Source organism: Osmerus eperlanus, chromosome 11 (genome assembly GCF_963692335.1).
Source record: "Osmerus eperlanus chromosome 11, fOsmEpe2.1, whole genome shotgun sequence".
Taxonomy (NCBI): domain Eukaryota; kingdom Metazoa; phylum Chordata; class Actinopteri; order Osmeriformes; family Osmeridae; genus Osmerus; species Osmerus eperlanus.
In genome coordinates, this window is record NC_085028.1 from 13,631,686 (window position 1) to 13,650,157 (window position 18,472).

At 39.0% G+C, this 18,472-nt stretch overlaps 4 protein-coding genes across 5 annotated transcripts; 2 read left to right on the forward strand and 2 right to left on the reverse strand.

Annotated features, from left to right (window-relative positions):
• Nucleotides 1-1,581: 1,581 nt before the first annotated feature.
• ywhag2 (3-monooxygenase/tryptophan 5-monooxygenase activation protein, gamma polypeptide 2) lies at nt 1,582-6,647 on the reverse strand. Its single transcript, XM_062472804.1, has 2 exons — nt 6,400-6,647; nt 1,582-3,662 (listed from the first exon to the last, which is right to left on the reverse strand). Exons 1-2 carry the CDS (start codon nt 6,484-6,486, stop codon nt 3,006-3,008), a joined length of 744 nt encoding a protein of 247 aa, XP_062328788.1. The 5' UTR covers nt 6,487-6,647; the 3' UTR covers nt 1,582-3,005.
• Nucleotides 6,648-8,200: 1,553 nt separating this feature from the next.
• si:ch211-105f12.2 (RIMS-binding protein 2-like) lies at nt 8,201-10,575 on the forward strand. 2 transcript variants are annotated; one of them, XM_062472806.1, is made up of 5 exons: nt 8,201-8,508; nt 9,113-9,269; nt 9,495-9,598; nt 9,728-9,799; nt 9,886-10,575. In XM_062472806.1, the coding sequence occupies exons 1-5, from the start codon at nt 8,287-8,289 to the stop codon at nt 9,949-9,951; spliced, it is 621 nt and encodes a 206-aa protein (XP_062328790.1). In that variant the 5' UTR covers nt 8,201-8,286; the 3' UTR covers nt 9,952-10,575. The 2 variants fall into 2 exon arrangements, with proteins under 2 accessions (XP_062328790.1, XP_062328789.1); XM_062472805.1 differs by having other exon boundaries at nt 8,202-8,508; nt 9,477-9,598.
• A 2,829-nt stretch (nt 10,576-13,404) lies between these two features.
• On the reverse strand, nt 13,405-15,601 carry ca4b (carbonic anhydrase IV b). The gene is made up of 8 exons (XM_062473088.1): nt 15,516-15,601; nt 15,198-15,242; nt 14,915-15,079; nt 14,645-14,790; nt 14,450-14,542; nt 14,266-14,332; nt 13,851-14,014; nt 13,405-13,708 (listed from the first exon to the last, which is right to left on the reverse strand). The coding sequence occupies exons 1-8, from the start codon at nt 15,598-15,600 to the stop codon at nt 13,526-13,528; spliced, it is 948 nt and encodes a 315-aa protein (XP_062329072.1). The 5' UTR covers nt 15,601; the 3' UTR covers nt 13,405-13,525.
• Nucleotides 15,602-16,258: 657 nt separating this feature from the next.
• On the forward strand, nt 16,259-18,424 carry LOC134028985 (dehydrogenase/reductase SDR family member 11-like). The gene is made up of 7 exons (XM_062472930.1): nt 16,259-16,549; nt 16,947-17,156; nt 17,230-17,324; nt 17,513-17,642; nt 17,836-17,928; nt 18,035-18,100; nt 18,252-18,424. The coding sequence occupies exons 1-7, from the start codon at nt 16,358-16,360 to the stop codon at nt 18,291-18,293; spliced, it is 828 nt and encodes a 275-aa protein (XP_062328914.1). The 5' UTR covers nt 16,259-16,357; the 3' UTR covers nt 18,294-18,424.
• Nucleotides 18,425-18,472: the final 48 nt, after the last annotated feature.

Sequence of the window (18,472 nt, forward strand, 5' to 3'; positions counted from 1 at the left end):
TTGTGCATCAATACTTTTTAAACAAATCCACTGTAGTGGAATGCAAATAATAATGACTCAAATGAGTAATAGAGATTCAATGTCCAACAAACATTAAGCCTCAACAAACTACTCTGAGATCAAATGAGATTGCTGAACCTGTATATTTCAGAATTCCTATTCCATATTATGAATGTTTATTGATGAGCAAAGGACCTTATCAAATCTGCTTTGTCTTTTAAAACATTCTAAATATCTGGCAGCCTATACTCTGCAATGCAGCCATTTAGACATACTCTCTGTTTCAATCTCTCTCTCTCTCTCTCTTTCTCTCTCTCTCTCTCTCTCTCTCTCTCTCTCTCTCTCTCTCTCTCTCTCTCTCACACACACACACACACACACACACACACACACACACACACACACACACACACACACACTAACACACATACTTACACACACAAAGAAGATCTTTGATCTAAGTGTATGACCCAAAAACAGGTTAGCATTTACTAAGTATGCCTCTGGATGCTGGTGTCAGATGCTCGACACATCTCACCATCAATAATATTTGAACCTAAAAGAATGAAGCAGAAAATTAATTATGGAAACTGCAAAAATTAAATATGAAAATACAGATAAACAAATCACTTTAATGGGACAACAAAAGGCAATCAAATGCCAAACATTTTCCGTAAATTATGCCACAGTCAAATGTCCCCTAAAATGTGATGGATTTCTTTCTGTATTTAAAAGTTGTTTTTTATTTGTTGATGGTAAATGTTAAAGTAAATGTTTACCTACAGTTATTCATTTCACTTCAACTTATGAAGTTCAAATTAAATGAAAACGTAAATAAAAACAAGGTATAGACTTAAACAATTCAGTTAAATAAATAATGAATCATAACAAAGCATGGATTGCCAATAATGAAGGGAGATCCTGATGACACAGATGACAAAATTATCGCTTTCGATTAAAGCGTCTGCTAAATGAATAAAAATGTAATGTAAACAAAACTAATGACAAATTAATTAGCAGCGCCATTTTAAAACAACAGGTTGCACAATGGATCCACAATGGACCATATAAAGCAGCATTGGAGAAAACAGTCCACCTAGAAGAAATAAACCGTAGCCTACTTTAACTATACGTCCTCCTATTAAAAATAAATTGGGATATTTTAACTCTCAAAGGAAATGAATGATCAGAAACTGTATTGACAGTGGACAAGCCAGTGAGCCCCCATTTGTTTGTGGACCAGTTTAGACGTTTTGCATCACCACATGATCAGATATGTGCATTGGTGTGTATCTAGTTAGGGTGGATTTTGAAGTTATACGTTTTAAGTACCCACACAGTCTTAGTCATGGAGAGTGTAAGTCCCTTGTTGCATACATATTTTCATGGACATTTAAAAAGATACCTACTCCTGAACAACCGCTTCAAGTCATCATGACAGTCATACTCTATGTTGATCTTTGTTTTATCTTAGTTTTATCTCACAACGTACTAATGGCACATACCAAGGATTCATACTCCTCCATCTGTTTCCGATCAAATGTACTTCTTTACCTTACAACAATACACTGGACCACCATGGAAATGGTTTGTTTATAATTTTGTCATGTTCTTTTTTATTGTCATAGCTATTATTTCGGTTCTTGTGCAACTGCTACATAATGACTCACATTCAAGATATTTGTCACTCAGAAACAGCAAAAAGGTATAAAAACAATCCAACAAACAACAGAAAAAGTATACTGTCAGAAATAAGCTGTGGTCCATGTTTCTTTCTTAACAGAAACTCAGATTCTGATGACTTCACCATTGTTAATACTGGATAACATGACAGAAAAAGTACTAAAATATCGTTCAAAAAACATTGTCTTGTTTTATAATTCCATATTCATAGTTTTGTAGTGACAAACACCAGCTGGTAATATTAAGTGATCACTGGGTTCTTCTGCGTTTTTTTTTTTTTTAATTTTTAACTTCCATAACAAATCAAATACACATATTGCATGTCACTATAGCGACGCTATCATTACAGGTCAACTTCAACAATCACCATTTTGGTATAGCAAATCAAGACAAAACCAAGAATAAAATGAACAATTATAAATAAACATTAGACAAAGCCTATCTTTTTTTCAATCATATGAATACTTAACACCCACAGTATAAGTTAATAAAGTCAAGCTACTGTATATAAATACATCACCAGCATGCACAATATTGAATAATCGATATTATTGTTGTACTGCAACTGTAGTCATCTTACACTGAGGAAACAGTATAGTAGGCAAATGCATTTAATAAAACAAACACTGAAGTAAACCACAAACTCTGAAGCTGCTTTAGTTTTTTTCTGTTTTAAACTGTCTTCCAAAATAGTTCCAGTGCCATACTGTAAATGCCTAATATATCGTAGACAGAAATAACTTATTCATAACAGTTATTCACCTTTTTATATTGTTTTCAAAAGCATAATACTTCAATTCGACATTCAGGGGAAATCTACTATATTGTTCATTAAATTAGTTGTCGTGGCCTTTCTACACTCCCTGACAAACGTTTACTGTAGCTTTGTTCTAGTACTGGCACCAATGCAAACTATCTTTATGAGGCATTCTCCTTCAAGTATTTCTTCATCTCCCAAGTGTCTTGAACACATCTCTATCACACAAAAACCTAACCTAAGCAGCTTCCTGTGGAACGAGACTCTATGCCAGTGTGAGGCTTCCATTCCAATCGAACAATGACGTCTTCCAGCTGATTGACTGACACATCAGTGGTTTGGCAAATGTCAAAGAGAAAACCAAGAAGACGGAGGCCCTTTCAACTCTCTATATATATTTCTATATATATTAAATTAAGATTTCACCTCCCCTCTCACATCTCTGTTTGATTCTTTTCATTGAACACATGGAAAAATAAACAACAGCTGCTGTGGTAGTATCATTGGCAATAGCGGCTGCCAAAGTCCACCGGCCTTTCGTTTTTTTTCTAAGCATGGTTTCCCTTTAATTGTTGCCCTCCCCTCCCTCGTCATCCTGCTGGTCACTTGTCCACAGTGTCAAGTTGTCTCGAAGCAGCTGCATGATGAGAGTGGAGTCTTTGTAGGAGTCCTCGTTGAGGGTGTCCAACTCAGCGATGGCGTCGTCGAAGGCGGTCTTGGCCAGGTGACAGGCCTGCTCGGGGGCGTTCTGGATCTCGTAGTAGAACACGGAGTAGTTGAGAGCCAGGCCCAGGCGGATGGGGTGGGTGGGCTGCATGTGCTCCTTGCTGATCTCATGGGCCTCGTTGTAGGCCTTCTCAGAGGACTCCACCACGGTAGCCCTCTTCTCACCGGTAGCCACCTCGGCCAGGTAGCGGTAGTAGTCTCCCTTCATCTTCAGGTAGAACACCTTGCTCTCGTGCTGGGTCTCGTTGCAGTTCTTGACGAGGAAGTTGTCTAGCAGGTTGAGCACGTCCTGGCACACGGCCTCCAGCTCCTTCTCGATCTTCTCCCTGTAGGCCCTCACCATCTCTATCTTCTTCTCGTTGCCATCGGCTGAGGTTTTCTGCTCAATGGAGGAAATAACCCTCCAGGATGAGCGGCGAGCACCAACCACGTTCTTATACGCTACAGACAGGAGGTTCCTCTCCTCATTGGACAGGGCCTCGTTCAGTTCTGTTACCTTAGAGAGGGTACAGCGAGGTTGAGAGATTAGTGGTGAATATCAGAATATTATGACATGGATAATGACACATTTGTTATCACACCCATAATGCAACCATAACCTACTTCACGTGTGTGTTTCAATATGTAATATTGTATCTGAGATGATGTTATTGTTGCTATGTGGCTGGCAAAAATAAAAATCGCATTAACCACAAAAATATTGATGGAACTTTGCACTTCTGATGCTTGATTATCAACTGTATTTACTATGTACTATTTGTATGTAAAAGCATGTGCTAAATGCATGAAGTGTAAATGTTAAATCCTGCAGGTTTTATGTACAGTAGGCTGGTTATTATCACTACATTATGATATCATTCAATATCAATGCATGGCACAGCATTAGGGATGTTCAATTTTCCATTTGCAATTCCCAGTTTCCATGGCAATCACTTAATTTATTGTACCAGTATCTCCAGCTGCCTCATGGCCAGCTAATGCTAGCAAGCAAGCAACAATATTCCATATGAGAGTGGGGGTGGGGTGTAGTGGATGATGTTCCCATGAGCACTGGAGGGGCAGCTGCACTGTAAGTGAAGACGATCGCTGCACCAGGCAGTTAGTTCACGTGTTTCAGTGACCTTCTCTCTGGTTCAAACTGACCTTTCACCTGAGTGAAACACCGGCAAGAGTATCACTCTGACCACAGATTACTATTATTGAACTATTTATACGCCAATGTGGGGTAGGATTCTGTATATTGTATACAGACTGGTATTGAGATACATGTAAAAGCATGGTCTATTTACAACCATTGGGTGTATTTGATTATATTTGAACTTAAATACTGTATTTAAGACCAGTGAAATTACCTAAATCAAATAATGGTTTGCTTTTATATTGCCTAGGTGACTAAATATGTGCCTCTGAAATTAAACGGAAAAAAACTTTCAACTGCAGATAACCTAACTATCACTGAATTGAAGCTTCCATATCCCATCCCCCTTGGTCATGAGTGTCTTGTTGTGAGATCACAGTATTAAAATAAAACAGAGGCTAGCTTGTGAGTGGCCCCAACGGCTCTTATCGATGAGCCAACACTGCTCCTTTCTTATGAGCTAATGTGACATTCCCTCCCGGGGTGAACAAAGATGGCGGTTAAAAGATGACGTCATCATTTTCATGGCCAACAGCATATTACAATATAAATAGGCCAACATGTAAAGCTTATGAAATTGTTATTTGTTTTCATGTTTTTGTGAAATACTAGTGAATACCTGTTTATCTCCTATTCTTTGGCCAACGGTACAGTATGTATTAAAAGCAACTTGCTACAAATTTGTGAGAAATATTAAAGCAGCAGTTCAAATGATTTAAACAACTTAACTTTTAATGTTAGCAAGATACCCAAGTGATATGGTTATGGAGCAGGCCTAATTCATGGTAATTTGATTCCTCATTTCTATTCCCTGCCATAAAGCGAGTCCTGACATAAATACCAAGGGATTTCCCTTCGAGAAAGCACACCCCTACACTGCCAAATCAACCTATTTGGACTATCAAACTAGAAATCTACCTTTAGGCACAGTAGCATAAAGCGATATTCTCTCAACTCCAGAGAGGGCATCGTAGTGCATATCAAGTGGTACAACTTAAGAAAGAAAAAACAATTCTGGTGACAAAGCATTTTCCAACAGAATCAAACCCCAATCTGACTTTAATGTAACTAAGGCTACCGATAATGTTTCAGACGCCTAGCAGTAGGCTAATGAGACAGGCAGCCTACAGCCAGTAGTTTATTAATGGCTAAATTCGAACACTGGGCAACTATGACAGCCTACTGCAACCGCACGTCAACAAATTCACACAATTTAGGAACAATTAAAAACTATATGCTGAACAATACAACATTTTAAGCTGGTCATTTAACGTTTAACAATAGGCTAACTGAAAACACTACAGCCCAATACCCAGTCTCAACATATTGACTCACTGCAATACGACAAATAATTTTCTAGAGACTTCTGCTGCCTCCTACGTTTGTTTGGTGTAAAGAGCTGCAAATTGAGAAACCAGTCTAAGATGAAGGCATATTTCACACATTTTCTATTTGATTGCACAATTTTTTTTCATTAGGTCAACAAGACATCATAGAGGTCAACAAGACATCTACCACAAATGTTCGTAGCTGCCTACACAATTTAATTCAATGAATTGCAGATGGGTAACTTCACGCTGACAAGCTACTTTTTAATGACAATTCAGACAAATATCAACAGTGTACAAATATAAATAGCCATGTCTGTAAAATACTTTAACATGGTTTAATGTTGGTGTATCCTAAACATTGCATTGTAGTGTAGTAATTTAAAGGCATGAGAAAGGCACCGCCCAAGGAGCTGAATAGACTCATTCTTCAGTGCATATCAGCCTCTAATTAAAACACCAATCTCTCATATTCAAAAACCCGCAATGGGAATGAGCAGAGTTTGAGTTGAAACCCGTACAGTTTTGATTTATTTGGATGATTGTGCATTGCAGTGATAGGCCTATCGCTGAATGAGCGCGTAACTGCAGAATTGACAATAGACCACTATCAAAATGTTTCACTGCTGTAGACATCCGAGTAACCCAGAGTAAATGTAATGTACAAACGGAAACATTCAGCTATCATACATCATTAAAATACTTGGGAAAATGCTTTATGTCAAATATTCTCATTCCTAGGCAATGCTTTGGGTGGAGAGACTTACCGATTTCATGGCTGCTGCCATATCATCATATCTCTCCGCCTGTTCAGCCAGCCTGGCTTTCTGCACCAGCTGCTCGCGATCAACCATTTTATTATAAGGTTGGTTTTTACGTTATTCTATGTCGTGAGAATAATATGCTGATATTTTACTCGCAATGCAGTGAATATATCGCGCGAACCTAAAACTGCAGCTGTTCCCTGCTGTCTGCGCTCGTGCAGACGGGACACCCTCCTGACATTTTCTCGTGGCTTCGTCATCTCTCAGAAAGGTGGGTGTCTCGCTAATGATGTAACAACTCTTACATGGGAATACAGAGGCCCTTCACATGATTTTGGCAGAACAGATGAGAAATTAATTGATAATTAGTATCATGTGGAATGCCTGTGACATTAAAATAGCGTGTAAATCAATGTAATGTTTTTTTATTTTATTCGTGAGAGCTGAACTTGCATGGGAAGACAGACAGAACCCTAACCAAACCCTAACCCCTTGTATATTGTTATAGAGTAATAATGTTGCATAATGTATTTAAACTAAGTGAAATACTAGTTTAGCTTTATATCACAATCATATATTCAATTGTGTTATGCACATTTCACATATCACTAAATTCCTCTTAGAAGTTATGTGGTGCAACTTGGATAGCACCACACAGTGTCCCTGGCCTGAACCAACCCCTGAACAGCCTTTTGCTCACCTATCTGTCCCTTGGTTTTGCTACATAGCCTACCTTTTTATAGGTGGCACATGTAAAGTATGTCCTCTGCTGGCAAGTTGTGCTCTGTTAAATTTTCTCTGAAAAAATTAAACCAAACCACTACTTTTGGTTTGACTGTTACTACCACAGTAACCACCACATCATGCCTGTGGTGAATCATCTCCCTTCCACCTGGATACACCTCTTATAATTGTATTCCATCTAATAGACTAGCTATCCTACATGTCATAATATCCTATCTTAGGTTCTATTAAATCTGGTTCCCATGGAGATGAGGAAAGTAGATTTAACTCCCTGCTGTATGTGTCTCACTCTAATCTTAGTTGGTCCATCTGTGCAGATCTACAGACCTAGAGCGCACTCTGCTGTTAAAGAACAGTAAAGGCAAGGGTTCGCTCTAGCACAGACACATAATTAGGCAAAATGGATTATTGAATAGCAAATGCATGCCATATCCTCATTTCTGTCTACCAACCCTTAAGACTATAGATAAAGAGACACTCACTCTCCATGCCCCGACTCACTTACTCATTCACTCTTTCTCATCCATCTTGACCTCTCTCTATATGTCTTTCTCCCCTTCTCTTTCCCTCCTCATCTCTCTTTCCCACTCTTCCTCTTTTACGCACACTCCTTTGTACACGGTAGGAGATTATCGCTAGGTAACCGAGGGTCAGGAGGGGAATCCCATAAAAAGTGGGTCAAATTGTGAGAAAGAGGAAGATTGAATCAGTGATGCAACATTCAAGTAACATGAAAACTTTATCTTGAGACAGCATGTGTGGTATGTCATCCCTGTTATCAAGTCTTGCACACAGTATAGACATTTATTTTTTACTAGGCTCAAAAGCTATACTATTATCCTACATTCACATCATGTTCAGACTAATTATTCTCTATTACTTGTGTTGGGAAAGAGTCCTGATGATAATGTCCCCTTTAATAACAAAACAACCAGTAATTAATAGTCCAAGGTTGTTGCTTTCACAATAGAGTAGACTTGTCCAGCAGGTAGGGTTAGGGCTTGATAGTTATCTACTTTCCTCAAAGAGGATTAGATTCTGTGCTTGCAGCTTACCTGTTTTACCTCACATAAGGACGAGAGAGAGGCAAGCCTGTCTGCAGTTGCCATCTGGCAGAGCGTAAAGGGCTCACTCAAACTGCTGTAAATGGAGGACACGTTGGAACTGGACGTGCTTCTGTATCCAGATGGACTGAGGTTCTCTACGCCTGACGATATCGAGGAGTGGGATCTTGAGACCGCGAGTCAGCTGTCTGTGCCCACTACCCAACTCTTTGTGGCTCTTTTCCCATACAACCCTGCTGCCATGTCTCCAAACCATGAAACGGCAGGAGAGGAACTGCCCTTCGTGCCTGGACAAATAATCAAGGTAAAGCCCTGTGGAGTACTGTGTTTTTGTTGCTGCAAGCAACTTATAAAGGTACTATGGACCTTACTCTGACAGAGAGGCATCTAACTCCATAACAGATTGAGGAAAAAATTATGTACATGTTCAAATGGCAGAAAATAACAGGCAGGAATAGATCAAAGAAGACAGATAATACTGTTTCCTGTTGTTTTAGATTCAATGTCTGGCCTGCTTGATGTGAAAGAGTTATGTGGGTTTTCTCATTTCCTGCCCTCATTTGCACTTGTTTGATGCTAAACAAATAACTTTTCATGCTTGTACTTCTTAATTGGGACACAATGTTCAGCATCACTAGAAACAGAGTGCGAATTGACAAAAAAAAAAAAAGACAATCGGGGGGGTCAACTTATTCTACAGGGTGTAAAGTAATATTTATGATTACAGGTAAGAACGATATATAAATGTATCGACCCCCCCGACCTGTTGTTTTGACCTCTTTGGGGAATCCAAGTCTTAATTAGGGGGTCAAACCCCCCCGTAATTCGAACCCTGACTACAAAATATAGTCTCTGCCAATATTAACAGGTTAAGAAATAGATGACAGCTGTTTATGTGTGTTTGATAGGTGTTTGGAGATAAAGATATGGATGGGTTCTATCATGGGGAGTCTGGCGGCCTCTCTGGTTATGTGCCTGGTAACATGGTGGCTAAGATCCCAGTGGAAGATGACTACATCAAGTACCTGCTCATGCAGCAGGGTTTCCTGCCTGTGGACCATACAGGTATCTCCCTTTCTCACGCCCAGGCATGGGGATACATTGTCATTTGTACCACTTAGACATTATAGATTTCATCATGTCAATTCTATAATGAGTCATTATACAGTAGTTCACCATCAGTCATTTAGGGACTGCTAGCAAGGGACCATCCATCCTCCAAAGTCTGTCGTCAAATGCAGAATTGACAGCTGTTTTTGTCCTGAACGGCAGGGATATCTTTCCCGTCAGATGTCAACACGGTTCCCAGTATCCCAGACAACGTGACTGTCCACAGAATGGTGGCCCTCTTTGAGTATGACCCCTGGGAAAGCTCCCCCAACATGGACAGTGAAGTAATGTCCACAACACAAACTATCGTCCCCTAGATGAAGATGGCTTATTTTGTTCAGCTGACTTACTTCATCACACTTGTAATACAACAACCTGTCATTATCATTTCCTAAATCTTTTTTTCCCCATAGAATGAGCTACCCTTCCGTGCTGGCGACATCATTTATGTGATCGGTGACATGGATCAAGATGGATTCTTCTATGTGGGTGGCTACATAGTTTACGCAAAAGGAATAATCAATGAATGTGAGGCTTCTCCCTGGCTAATGACTATTCCATCACAACTCAGGGTGACCTTCATGGCCGGCGAGGTCTGGTGCCATCAAACTATCTGCAGCCGTTACCTTGGGAATAGGAATAGACACACGGTAGTCAACCGATTGTGTCACGGATTTTGCTGACGGGGTTTCAAACATGAATCAAGAGGGCCAGACAGACGACGGAAGTCGATTTACTTTTGTGATTTCAATTACATTCTAAAATCAATGATGCGACCAATTCAGTCTGTGTGGTACTGTGTTCTTCCCAGGTTTTCGTTTTTGGAACTTAGCCAATGTTGCTATGCATCCACCAGACAGTTATTAGTCTTTCACAGGCAAAGAGAGACCATAAAACAAAAATTAAGGATTTCATATAGTAAATAACTATCATTATCTATTGATTCATTTTAATAGATAATTATCATATCCTGAATGTACTTGGCATCAGCTAGGATATTGTAGCCTTAAGGGACTATGTCTCTGATTACTTGCTAAGCTGAACCTGAATGTTGTACAATAGTTAAAACATTTGCCTTATGGTTCCATTTACATATTTTGTTTGACTTATTTTAAGTTGTTTCTTTTTTTGAGTAAGCACTAAGCATGGGTGTCTGTAAGCATTGTTTTTTGTATTTTTGGAAAAGAGATCAGGTCGAAACTATTGTATACATAAAGAAGGAATACTGTGGAGTTATTTTTGTACAGTACAAGCACAATAAACTGTTCAGACTTTTGTCAAAATTATACAGTTGTTCTTTTATGGATTACAGTGACTGTCTATTATGATAGAAATTCAACATTAACTGTAAAATTATTTGCATGAAACATTTGCATGTGAGAAACGGTGGGAATAATTTCAGATGAACAAACTTGTATTTTCAGTCAGAGTTCATTCATACAATGATGATTATAGATTAAAATTTGAAACGATCAACAATAGCGAGCACAAAAACTTTCAGCACACAATTGGCAGCATATCACATCTATTTCAAAGTAGTTGAGACGTGTGAATATAGACTTCCTTGCATTGTCCTCCGTAGCCCACAGTACACTCATCCATAAAGTAGGAAACACTACACTGTGCAGAGGAGTTTAGTAGTGCTTTCTACTTTATGGGTGACTGCACTGTATATCAGGTGTTCTTGGTTGTTGTAGCGGGTCCTTGTTGACTTCTGAACTCTTTTCAATTAAAAAGTAACAACTAGGCTTGATAAAACAGTAGTAGAAAACAGTCTGACCTCTCATATTTCACATATCCTCATTCTGTCCTACAAAATTAATGATCTCTCACTGCACACCTTTACTATGTTCCAACTGTAACAATTTACACAAACAATGAATCAGTTATGACATTTTCACAGTATCTTACCAGCTTCCTCTTCTTCATCCCAGCAGAAACAGAACTGTGAAATGAATGTGATCTACTTTTTAACCCTGTCTCCACCACGTGGTCCAAACCACAGGAAGAGGTTCAACGTCAACCTAAAGAGTGCAGATTCACTCTCTCTCTCTCTCTCTCTCTCTCTCTCTCTCTCTCTCTCTCTCTCTCTCTCTCTCTCTCTCTCTCTCTCTCTCTCTCTCTCTCTGACTCGCTATCGCTCTCACTCTCTCTCTCTCTCTGACTCGCTACCGCTGTCTCTCTCTCTCTTGTTCACTAGGCCCAGAGGCCCCAGACAGTCCTTTACATGTCCTCTCTCCATTTAAGGACATTCAGACAGAATATGACACATTTACGTAATCAGTGTTACTAGAAACTACTACATACTACTGAGCAATACATGTGCTGCATTTAGATGTATGCGTATCTATACAAGGTCAGTGTTCACATTCCCTCATCCATGCAGAATCCCATTCTGTATTTCAAATTCTATTACCATCTGCTAAACCATAAAACCATGCATAGCTGTTCCAATACAGCTACAATGTTGTTTCCACAGCTACTGCTAATAATTGATAGTTGTTTGATGAGACAGGTTCTCAGAATGATCTGTCTCCATTAAGGATATTTCTTCTCAGTGCTATGTATAAGTGATGAACAGACAGTAGTCTTGAAACTTTGTCATGAACAACGTGAACACTTGTGAATCACTTATTTCGTGAAACCTTTACTGTGACTCCTCATGCAGTCCCCTGGCAGAGGAAGTCCTTCTGCACAAGGCTCTTGCCTAACCCTAAGTAAAACATGAAATGTGTAATGTGCTGGCCACAAAAGAAACTGAGATATGTCCTCTGTTGTCAAGACAACCCAAACCTCAGAGTCACACCAAGTGAGCCATGAGGAAGTGGGGGAAGGGTGGTTTGTGCAAAATGGAAAGATGTTTTTCTGTGTGAAAACTGATAGCTTCAGTCAGTATACATTAGGAGATAATCCTGATATTTTGCAGTTGACTGTATAAATTCCAAATGGATATAACATAATTAAATCATGATGGAGAGTAATGCTTAGTTTCCCATGACAAACAGTGTAGACAGCTTTGCTATATTATATAATAGTGATTGGCCTGTACAGGATTTGTCTGTGGTCTGTTCTGGGGATCTTCCTAATCATACAGATAAATACCATAATAATCTCCATGGTTTTAATATTGCATAACTGATATAAAGCGTTACACTGTTCAAAGCTCTCTGCATCTCACATCTCTACAGCAACATGACTGTGCAGCCAGAACAGTATCCCTATCTTCTCACCACGGCAGTGCTAAAGGCACTTAAAAGGCTTGGAGCTGGCATCTATTCCTGTGTTTAATGGGATTGTAGCCACATACGTAGGGATGTATAGATAGCCTATATAATACCTCAAATTAAATCAGCAGTCATTATCCACACATCGCTGACTAGAGATGATTGCTTTATTCATCATTCAGTCATTGACAACAAGGGTGGTTCTACCATTGCTTACCACTGTGTTAAAAAAAACGGTATTAGAACAAGAACAACATAAAAAATATATATTAAAAGACGGTCAATTTAAAAAAGTGTATTTAAGAGTAAAGTTTTACTGGTTAACTTATTCCCCCCGGATCATGTGTCAACAACCACTACCACTGGTGCTGACATTTACATGATGCATGATTCTTATATAATAATTGTTTTGCAACTGTAATCACTTTTTTTCAGAATTGTTTGCACAGTAAAACATATTTGCACCCTATTGAGCACTGATCATATCAAGCAAATTGATAGTGTCATGAGAAAATATACAACACTGGGCTATTGCAACGGGTTTAGGAGGGCTTAAAAAATCCAACTAAACTAGTATTCATCACTGCCCCCCGGTGGATGAATTAGGAATTAAATCACAAACATGTCGTAGTAAACTAACATTCATAGATTTACAACTTTTCATACAATATGGAACACAAACAGTCGTGGTAAACTAACATTCATAGATTTACAACTTTTCATACAATATGGAACTATTCCTTAAACATGGATACAGGTCTGGTCAGATACAGGTTTTATTCCAAGGTTCAGACTCCAGTATTATTACCCCCCGAGAAAAATGTAGCCATGCAAATTGGACAGGTAATACATTCTCACAGACATAATAAAACAACTTTTATATTGTCAGACCTATAATTTGCTATACATAAATACACAAACAAAATGACTTAGAGAACAAAGTGAATTAGAGAACAAAGTAACTTAGAGGATGCCTTAGGTTGCCTTTCAGAAGTCTGGCAGGGAAACTTCAATTGCTGACAGCAAAGAGCAGACGAGTAGTAAAGTGCTGAGCAGGACAACATGGCCGTCAGAGTAATACACCCTGCGACCATTTAGAGGCTGTACAGGTCGATACGTCCCAACCATTGGCAGTGCATCAGCAAACTGAAGCTTTGAAAAAGCAGCAAGCTGGGGAAAAGACAACCAATAAAGAAAACATACAATACAATGGTTTAATATCACATTGAGAACGACTTTACAAGGTGGCTCTTTAAGGTATTGGTATGCATGGATTTTATAGTGTTTATTGTAAAGTAGCATTGAACACTACCTGTTGCTTGCTGAGTGGAATGGTGTTTTCAAACACAGTCCACACAACAGACTCTGCACAGTTGGGTGTGGTAAGGGAGCCATTGTAGTAGTAGTAGCTTGTCATGTTACTCCTGGAGGGGATCAGCATGTCCAGGGCCATGCCATTCAGGCTAGTGTTGGTGTCTACAGAGGTCAACACAATAAAAACGTATGTTTTCATAAAGCTAGCAATTCATAAAACACCATTGCTCAAACCTTACAGTGTGGTGGTTGGGACCAATGCCTGTGTTTTATTATAGGCTATAACTCATATGTGCATTGTACTTTAGTCTTTATAATCGGCCTGTGATTTAGACGCCTCTCTTATCTATTTGGAGGCCATGGAATGAATGGCGATAAATGAACAATCCCTTTTTACAGGTTGATTGACTTACTGGGTTGTTTGATAGAATTCAGAGCCTTTATGATGGAGTCATATTTCCGGTTCGACACTGTCGACTCCTGAAATGGGAAAGGGCATCCTCGGATAAATATCAAACCAACATCAGATTACTGTTTTCCTTGCTGGAGAAATAACCGTCATTCAGGCATTGTTTAATCAATTGGATCCTAAAATACCTCATAAAAGAATCCAAGAACTGCAACGCCTGTTGGATCTTTTAAGGCTTCAGCCAAAGAGTTGTGAGTCTCTTTTATGTGAACAATATGCAGCTGAGAATGACATTACAGATTAGATAATTAGATAACAGCCCAAACAAAAGTAATCAAAATCATATTGAGAGACAGAAGCATATCTATGAAACCATACAGTACCTCCATTGGGTATCTCTCTCCATCAATTGTGTGTTCTGATCCAGGACCTCCATCCGTACCCCAGTGTAGGTGGAGCTGTACTACCTTGTATGCTGCCTTTAGATGAGCACCCAAAACTGTGGCTGTGGTCATCAAGTCCACTTGAACTAGAGATTAAGTTAAAAGAGAAAGAAAACTTAAGGTCTACAAATATTGCATCCAGTTAGGAAAGTATGTATGTTTCCAAAAGAAGTAAATAAACTAATGATATACATTGTCTGTAGGACTTACCTGTGTGACCATTATTTGTGATGAGGCTGTTAAAGGTGTCTTGGTAGCCAGTGAACTTGAATCCTGTGCGTTGCTGAACTAGTTCAGCTTTCTTAGTGACGATGTTAATGGGAGACTGGGACCTAGAGCCACACATCTCAGCCACCTTAAACCAGCCATTAGGTCCTTTAAATCAGAAGCAAAACTGCCGATAAGGTAAACATGCATTTAATCTAAGAAACCTTTGTAGTAGAATAATCTGGGTCGCCATGACCAACCCTCTGAATGTTTCTTTAAGGTTTACCTGTGCAGTTATTGTCACAACTAACTTGTGAATAGTAGCACCAATCTGAAACAAAGACAATTTAGTGGAAATGACCAGTGATGCATTGAATATTGTCACATAGTGTAATCCAATTTTCAGAGTAGTCAAATAACAACATGACAAAATAATCCCCATGAAAGTAAGTCTGAAAACAAATATGTGTTGTAAATAAAAATGTATCTATTCTAGCTCTACAAATCCGTTTTTTTTTATCTCACTTTGCAGTCAATATATTTCTGGATTCTTCCGTAATCTATTGATAAACATGGTAAAACAAATACAATCTAGAAAGCTCACCTGCACCTGAAATTACCCCCACAACTGTGGAAATTAAAAGAATATGTACACAACTGCCTGGTAAATTTGGTCTAAATTTATCCATTTTAAATAGTTTAATTCCACAGTGTTATCTTGGTGCAGAACATGTCTGTATTTATCTGCTAGGTGGCTATAATATAGGCTGCAACCACTCCCACCTGGACGTAATGTATGAACCATTATATAGATAAGAAGATAATGTGTGTCTTAAAATGATTGATAACTGTTCAATCAGTATTGGCTGAAAGCTCTGAGAAATATTGTTTGTACTGATAACAAAAAAGTATCCAGTAAATGCAGCCATTATCTTCCTCATACCTATGATATATTACCATGTTTGGAACATTTTCAGTATGACAGTAGGCCCCTATGCTACAATATTTCATATTTTGACAGTAACACCAGCTTTTATCATCCCTAGCTTCCTCTCCTTAACAAAAAATATAATGTTCCCCATGTATAATGAAACCTACGCTTACGCATCTCACCTTTTCTTACTCTGAAACCATTATAGTGTATTTGAATGAACACTCGTCGTTCTATTAAGTTAGACTGTTCGTGATGCTCATAGATAGATCGCGTGTGCCTGGATGCAATGCCGAGTTCTTTGCAGTACAGAGCAGGGCGTCCAACCTTTACTAATAATTAGTATTAGTATCAGCACTGTAAGTTGTAAAGTATAGCCATCCTCCACTCGCATTTTCTTTTATACTACACCTGTATAATAACGTAACGTTGATTGTAAACTGTCGTAAAAGCCGGTTGGCTAGAAAGTCACGTGGGCAGAAAAAAGAATGGGCGTAATTTAAAGGCATTCACTTATGATTACTGTTATATCACTGAAAACGCTGAAACTGAGGCATATTGTCATACTTTTGGCAATGGATCGCTGGAGAGGAAGAGTGGCTCTTGTTACCGGGGCATCAGTTGGAATCGGGGCGGCTATTGCAAAGGTTCTCGTCCAACATGGCATGAAAGTTATCGGTTGTGCAAGGAACGTCGAGAAATTAGAGGTAGGCAATGCGTGGGGAAGTTCAACTGATAAGCAGAAACTTATGTAACTTCTACTACCTACCTACTTTAAAGGTTCTTCATTAGCCTATCTTGTCAATATAATTGAAATGGATAACAAGACGTGTTCTAATCAAGCGCCGCTATATAGACGGCGATTGTTCTGGTAAACAGAGTAGGCTATGCCTCGCCCAAGGCTTTATTGCTGTTTACTCAAACAAATTGTACATCGGCCCTGACCATCTTTTGCAGTCAATAAACTGTGCAGTGTCCAGCACCCCTGATTTAGTTAAATGTAGCCTATTTGCCTACACATCTGAATAGTGGGAAAGTATTGAACAAAAACAGAAACATTTTCCTATGTTTGATTTTTCAAGATCTGATGTTTCTTAATTTCAGAAACTAGCTGCTGAATGTCGGAGTGCCGGGCACAATGGCACCATGATCCCCTATAGGTGTGACTTGTCCAAAGAGGGGGAAATCCTGTCCATGTTCTCTGCCATCAAAACCCTTCATCAGGGGCTGGATGTGTGCATCAACAATGCTGGCTTGGCTCATCCAGAGTCCCTACTGAATGGCAAAACGGATGGTTGGAGAGATATGATAGATGTAAGTGGTACTGTCACACCTGGGTGAATTATATTGATGGATGTACTTAAAGGAGATTCACTATGACTTCCAGGTGAATATCATTGCGCTGTCTGTCTGCACTCGTGAGGCCTATCAGTCTATGAAGGAGAGACAGGTGGATGATGGACATATAATAAACATTAACAGGTAGACATTATGACCCCCACGTTTTTCGAATACTCATCGTTAATCACAGATACATTTAGTTAAATTCACTGCAAGTTATTTGTTTTAGTTAAATATGAGTTATAATTGATTAAATTACAGCCCTCTGTGACATTCTGTGTGATTGATTTTGATTAAATATCAAACTTAATCCAGACTCTGCTTTGCAGCATGAGCGGTCATCGTGTGGTGACCAATCCAGATGTGCACTTCTACAGTGCCACTAAGTATGCTGTGACTGCCCTGACTGAGGGCCTGCGGCAGGAACTCCGAGAGGCTGGCTCTCACATCCGGGTTACAGTAAACACAACTGCTCTTCAGTTTTTCTGAGCAAACTACATTTTACTAATTTAAAGTCTGATATAACTATTCATGTTATAAGAAAATACATTCATGAATCAATATATTTAATTATTCAAAGCATTATTGGCCTAAAAAAAATTGTTACGGGAGATTTACTTAAATGTTTATCTAAGTTTATTTATTTTTGCAGAGTATATCTCCTGGATTAGTTGAAACAGAGTTTGCTTTTCGGCTCCACAGTCTAAGCCCAGAGAAAGCTGCTGCCACGTATGGAAGCTTAAAGGTAAGAAGGCATTCTCAGAATATTGATGGCCATTGAGGTGAGAGGTATGTCAGTATTGGATGATTTGGGTTGTTTAGCTTTTCTCTATTTTTCCATGTGCATACAGTGTTTGGAAGCAGTTGACATTGCCAATGCCCTTATCTATGTCTTAAGTGCACCTTCACACGTGCAGGTAAGTTGTCGTTTACGTGTATGCTAATTAGCTTTTTAAATTCGTTATAAGATTAGGCCTACTAAAATCAGACAATTTAATAGGCTACTAGTATTGTGTTGTTGCCTCAGTTGTTGATTTTTGAGCAATCAAAATCTGTTTTCTCATCCAGATTGGAGACGTCCAATTGCGACCGACTGAGCAGGTGTCATAGTGGTTTTGTGGGAGGAATATGACGCCCTTCTGAATTGTGTTTGGTCCAAACTTTGGAACGGAAATACATCAATGATGAATTTAATGAAACGTAATATTGTCTTTCAATAAATGTTGTCCAGATACATTTTATATTGATTCTGATTAAAGTCAAATGTGATGTGAATTAATGTTCTTGAG

Coding starts and splice junctions, on each gene's coding strand:
- si:ch211-105f12.2 (XM_062472805.1), top strand. CDS start 8,287: ATGGAGGACACGTTGGAACTGGACGTGCTTCTGTATCCAGATGGACTG. Junction 8,509..9,112: donor TGCCTGGACAAATAATCAAG/GTAAAGCCCTGT, acceptor TGTGTTTGATAG/GTGTTTGGAGATAAAGATAT. Junction 9,800..9,885: donor ATCAAGATGGATTCTTCTAT/GTGGGTGGCTAC, acceptor ATCACAACTCAG/GGTGACCTTCATGGCCGGCG.
- ca4b (XM_062473088.1), bottom strand. CDS start 15,600: ATGGATAAATTTAGACCAAATTTACCAGGCAGTTGTGTACATATTCTT. Junction 15,243..15,515: donor GGGGGTAATTTCAGGTGCAG/GTGAGCTTTCTA, acceptor TCTTTGTTTCAG/ATTGGTGCTACTATTCACAA. Junction 14,791..14,914: donor CACAAATAATGGTCACACAG/GTAAGTCCTACA, acceptor CTTAATCTCTAG/TTCAAGTGGACTTGATGACC.
- ywhag2 (XM_062472804.1), bottom strand. CDS start 6,486: ATGGTTGATCGCGAGCAGCTGGTGCAGAAAGCCAGGCTGGCTGAACAG. Junction 3,663..6,399: donor TGGCAGCAGCCATGAAATCG/GTAAGTCTCTCC, acceptor ACCCTCTCTAAG/GTAACAGAACTGAACGAGGC.
- LOC134028985 (XM_062472930.1), top strand. CDS start 16,358: ATGATTACTGTTATATCACTGAAAACGCTGAAACTGAGGCATATTGTC. Junction 16,550..16,946: donor GGAACGTCGAGAAATTAGAG/GTAGGCAATGCG, acceptor TCTTAATTTCAG/AAACTAGCTGCTGAATGTCG. Junction 18,101..18,251: donor GTGCACCTTCACACGTGCAG/GTAAGTTGTCGT, acceptor TTTCTCATCCAG/ATTGGAGACGTCCAATTGCG.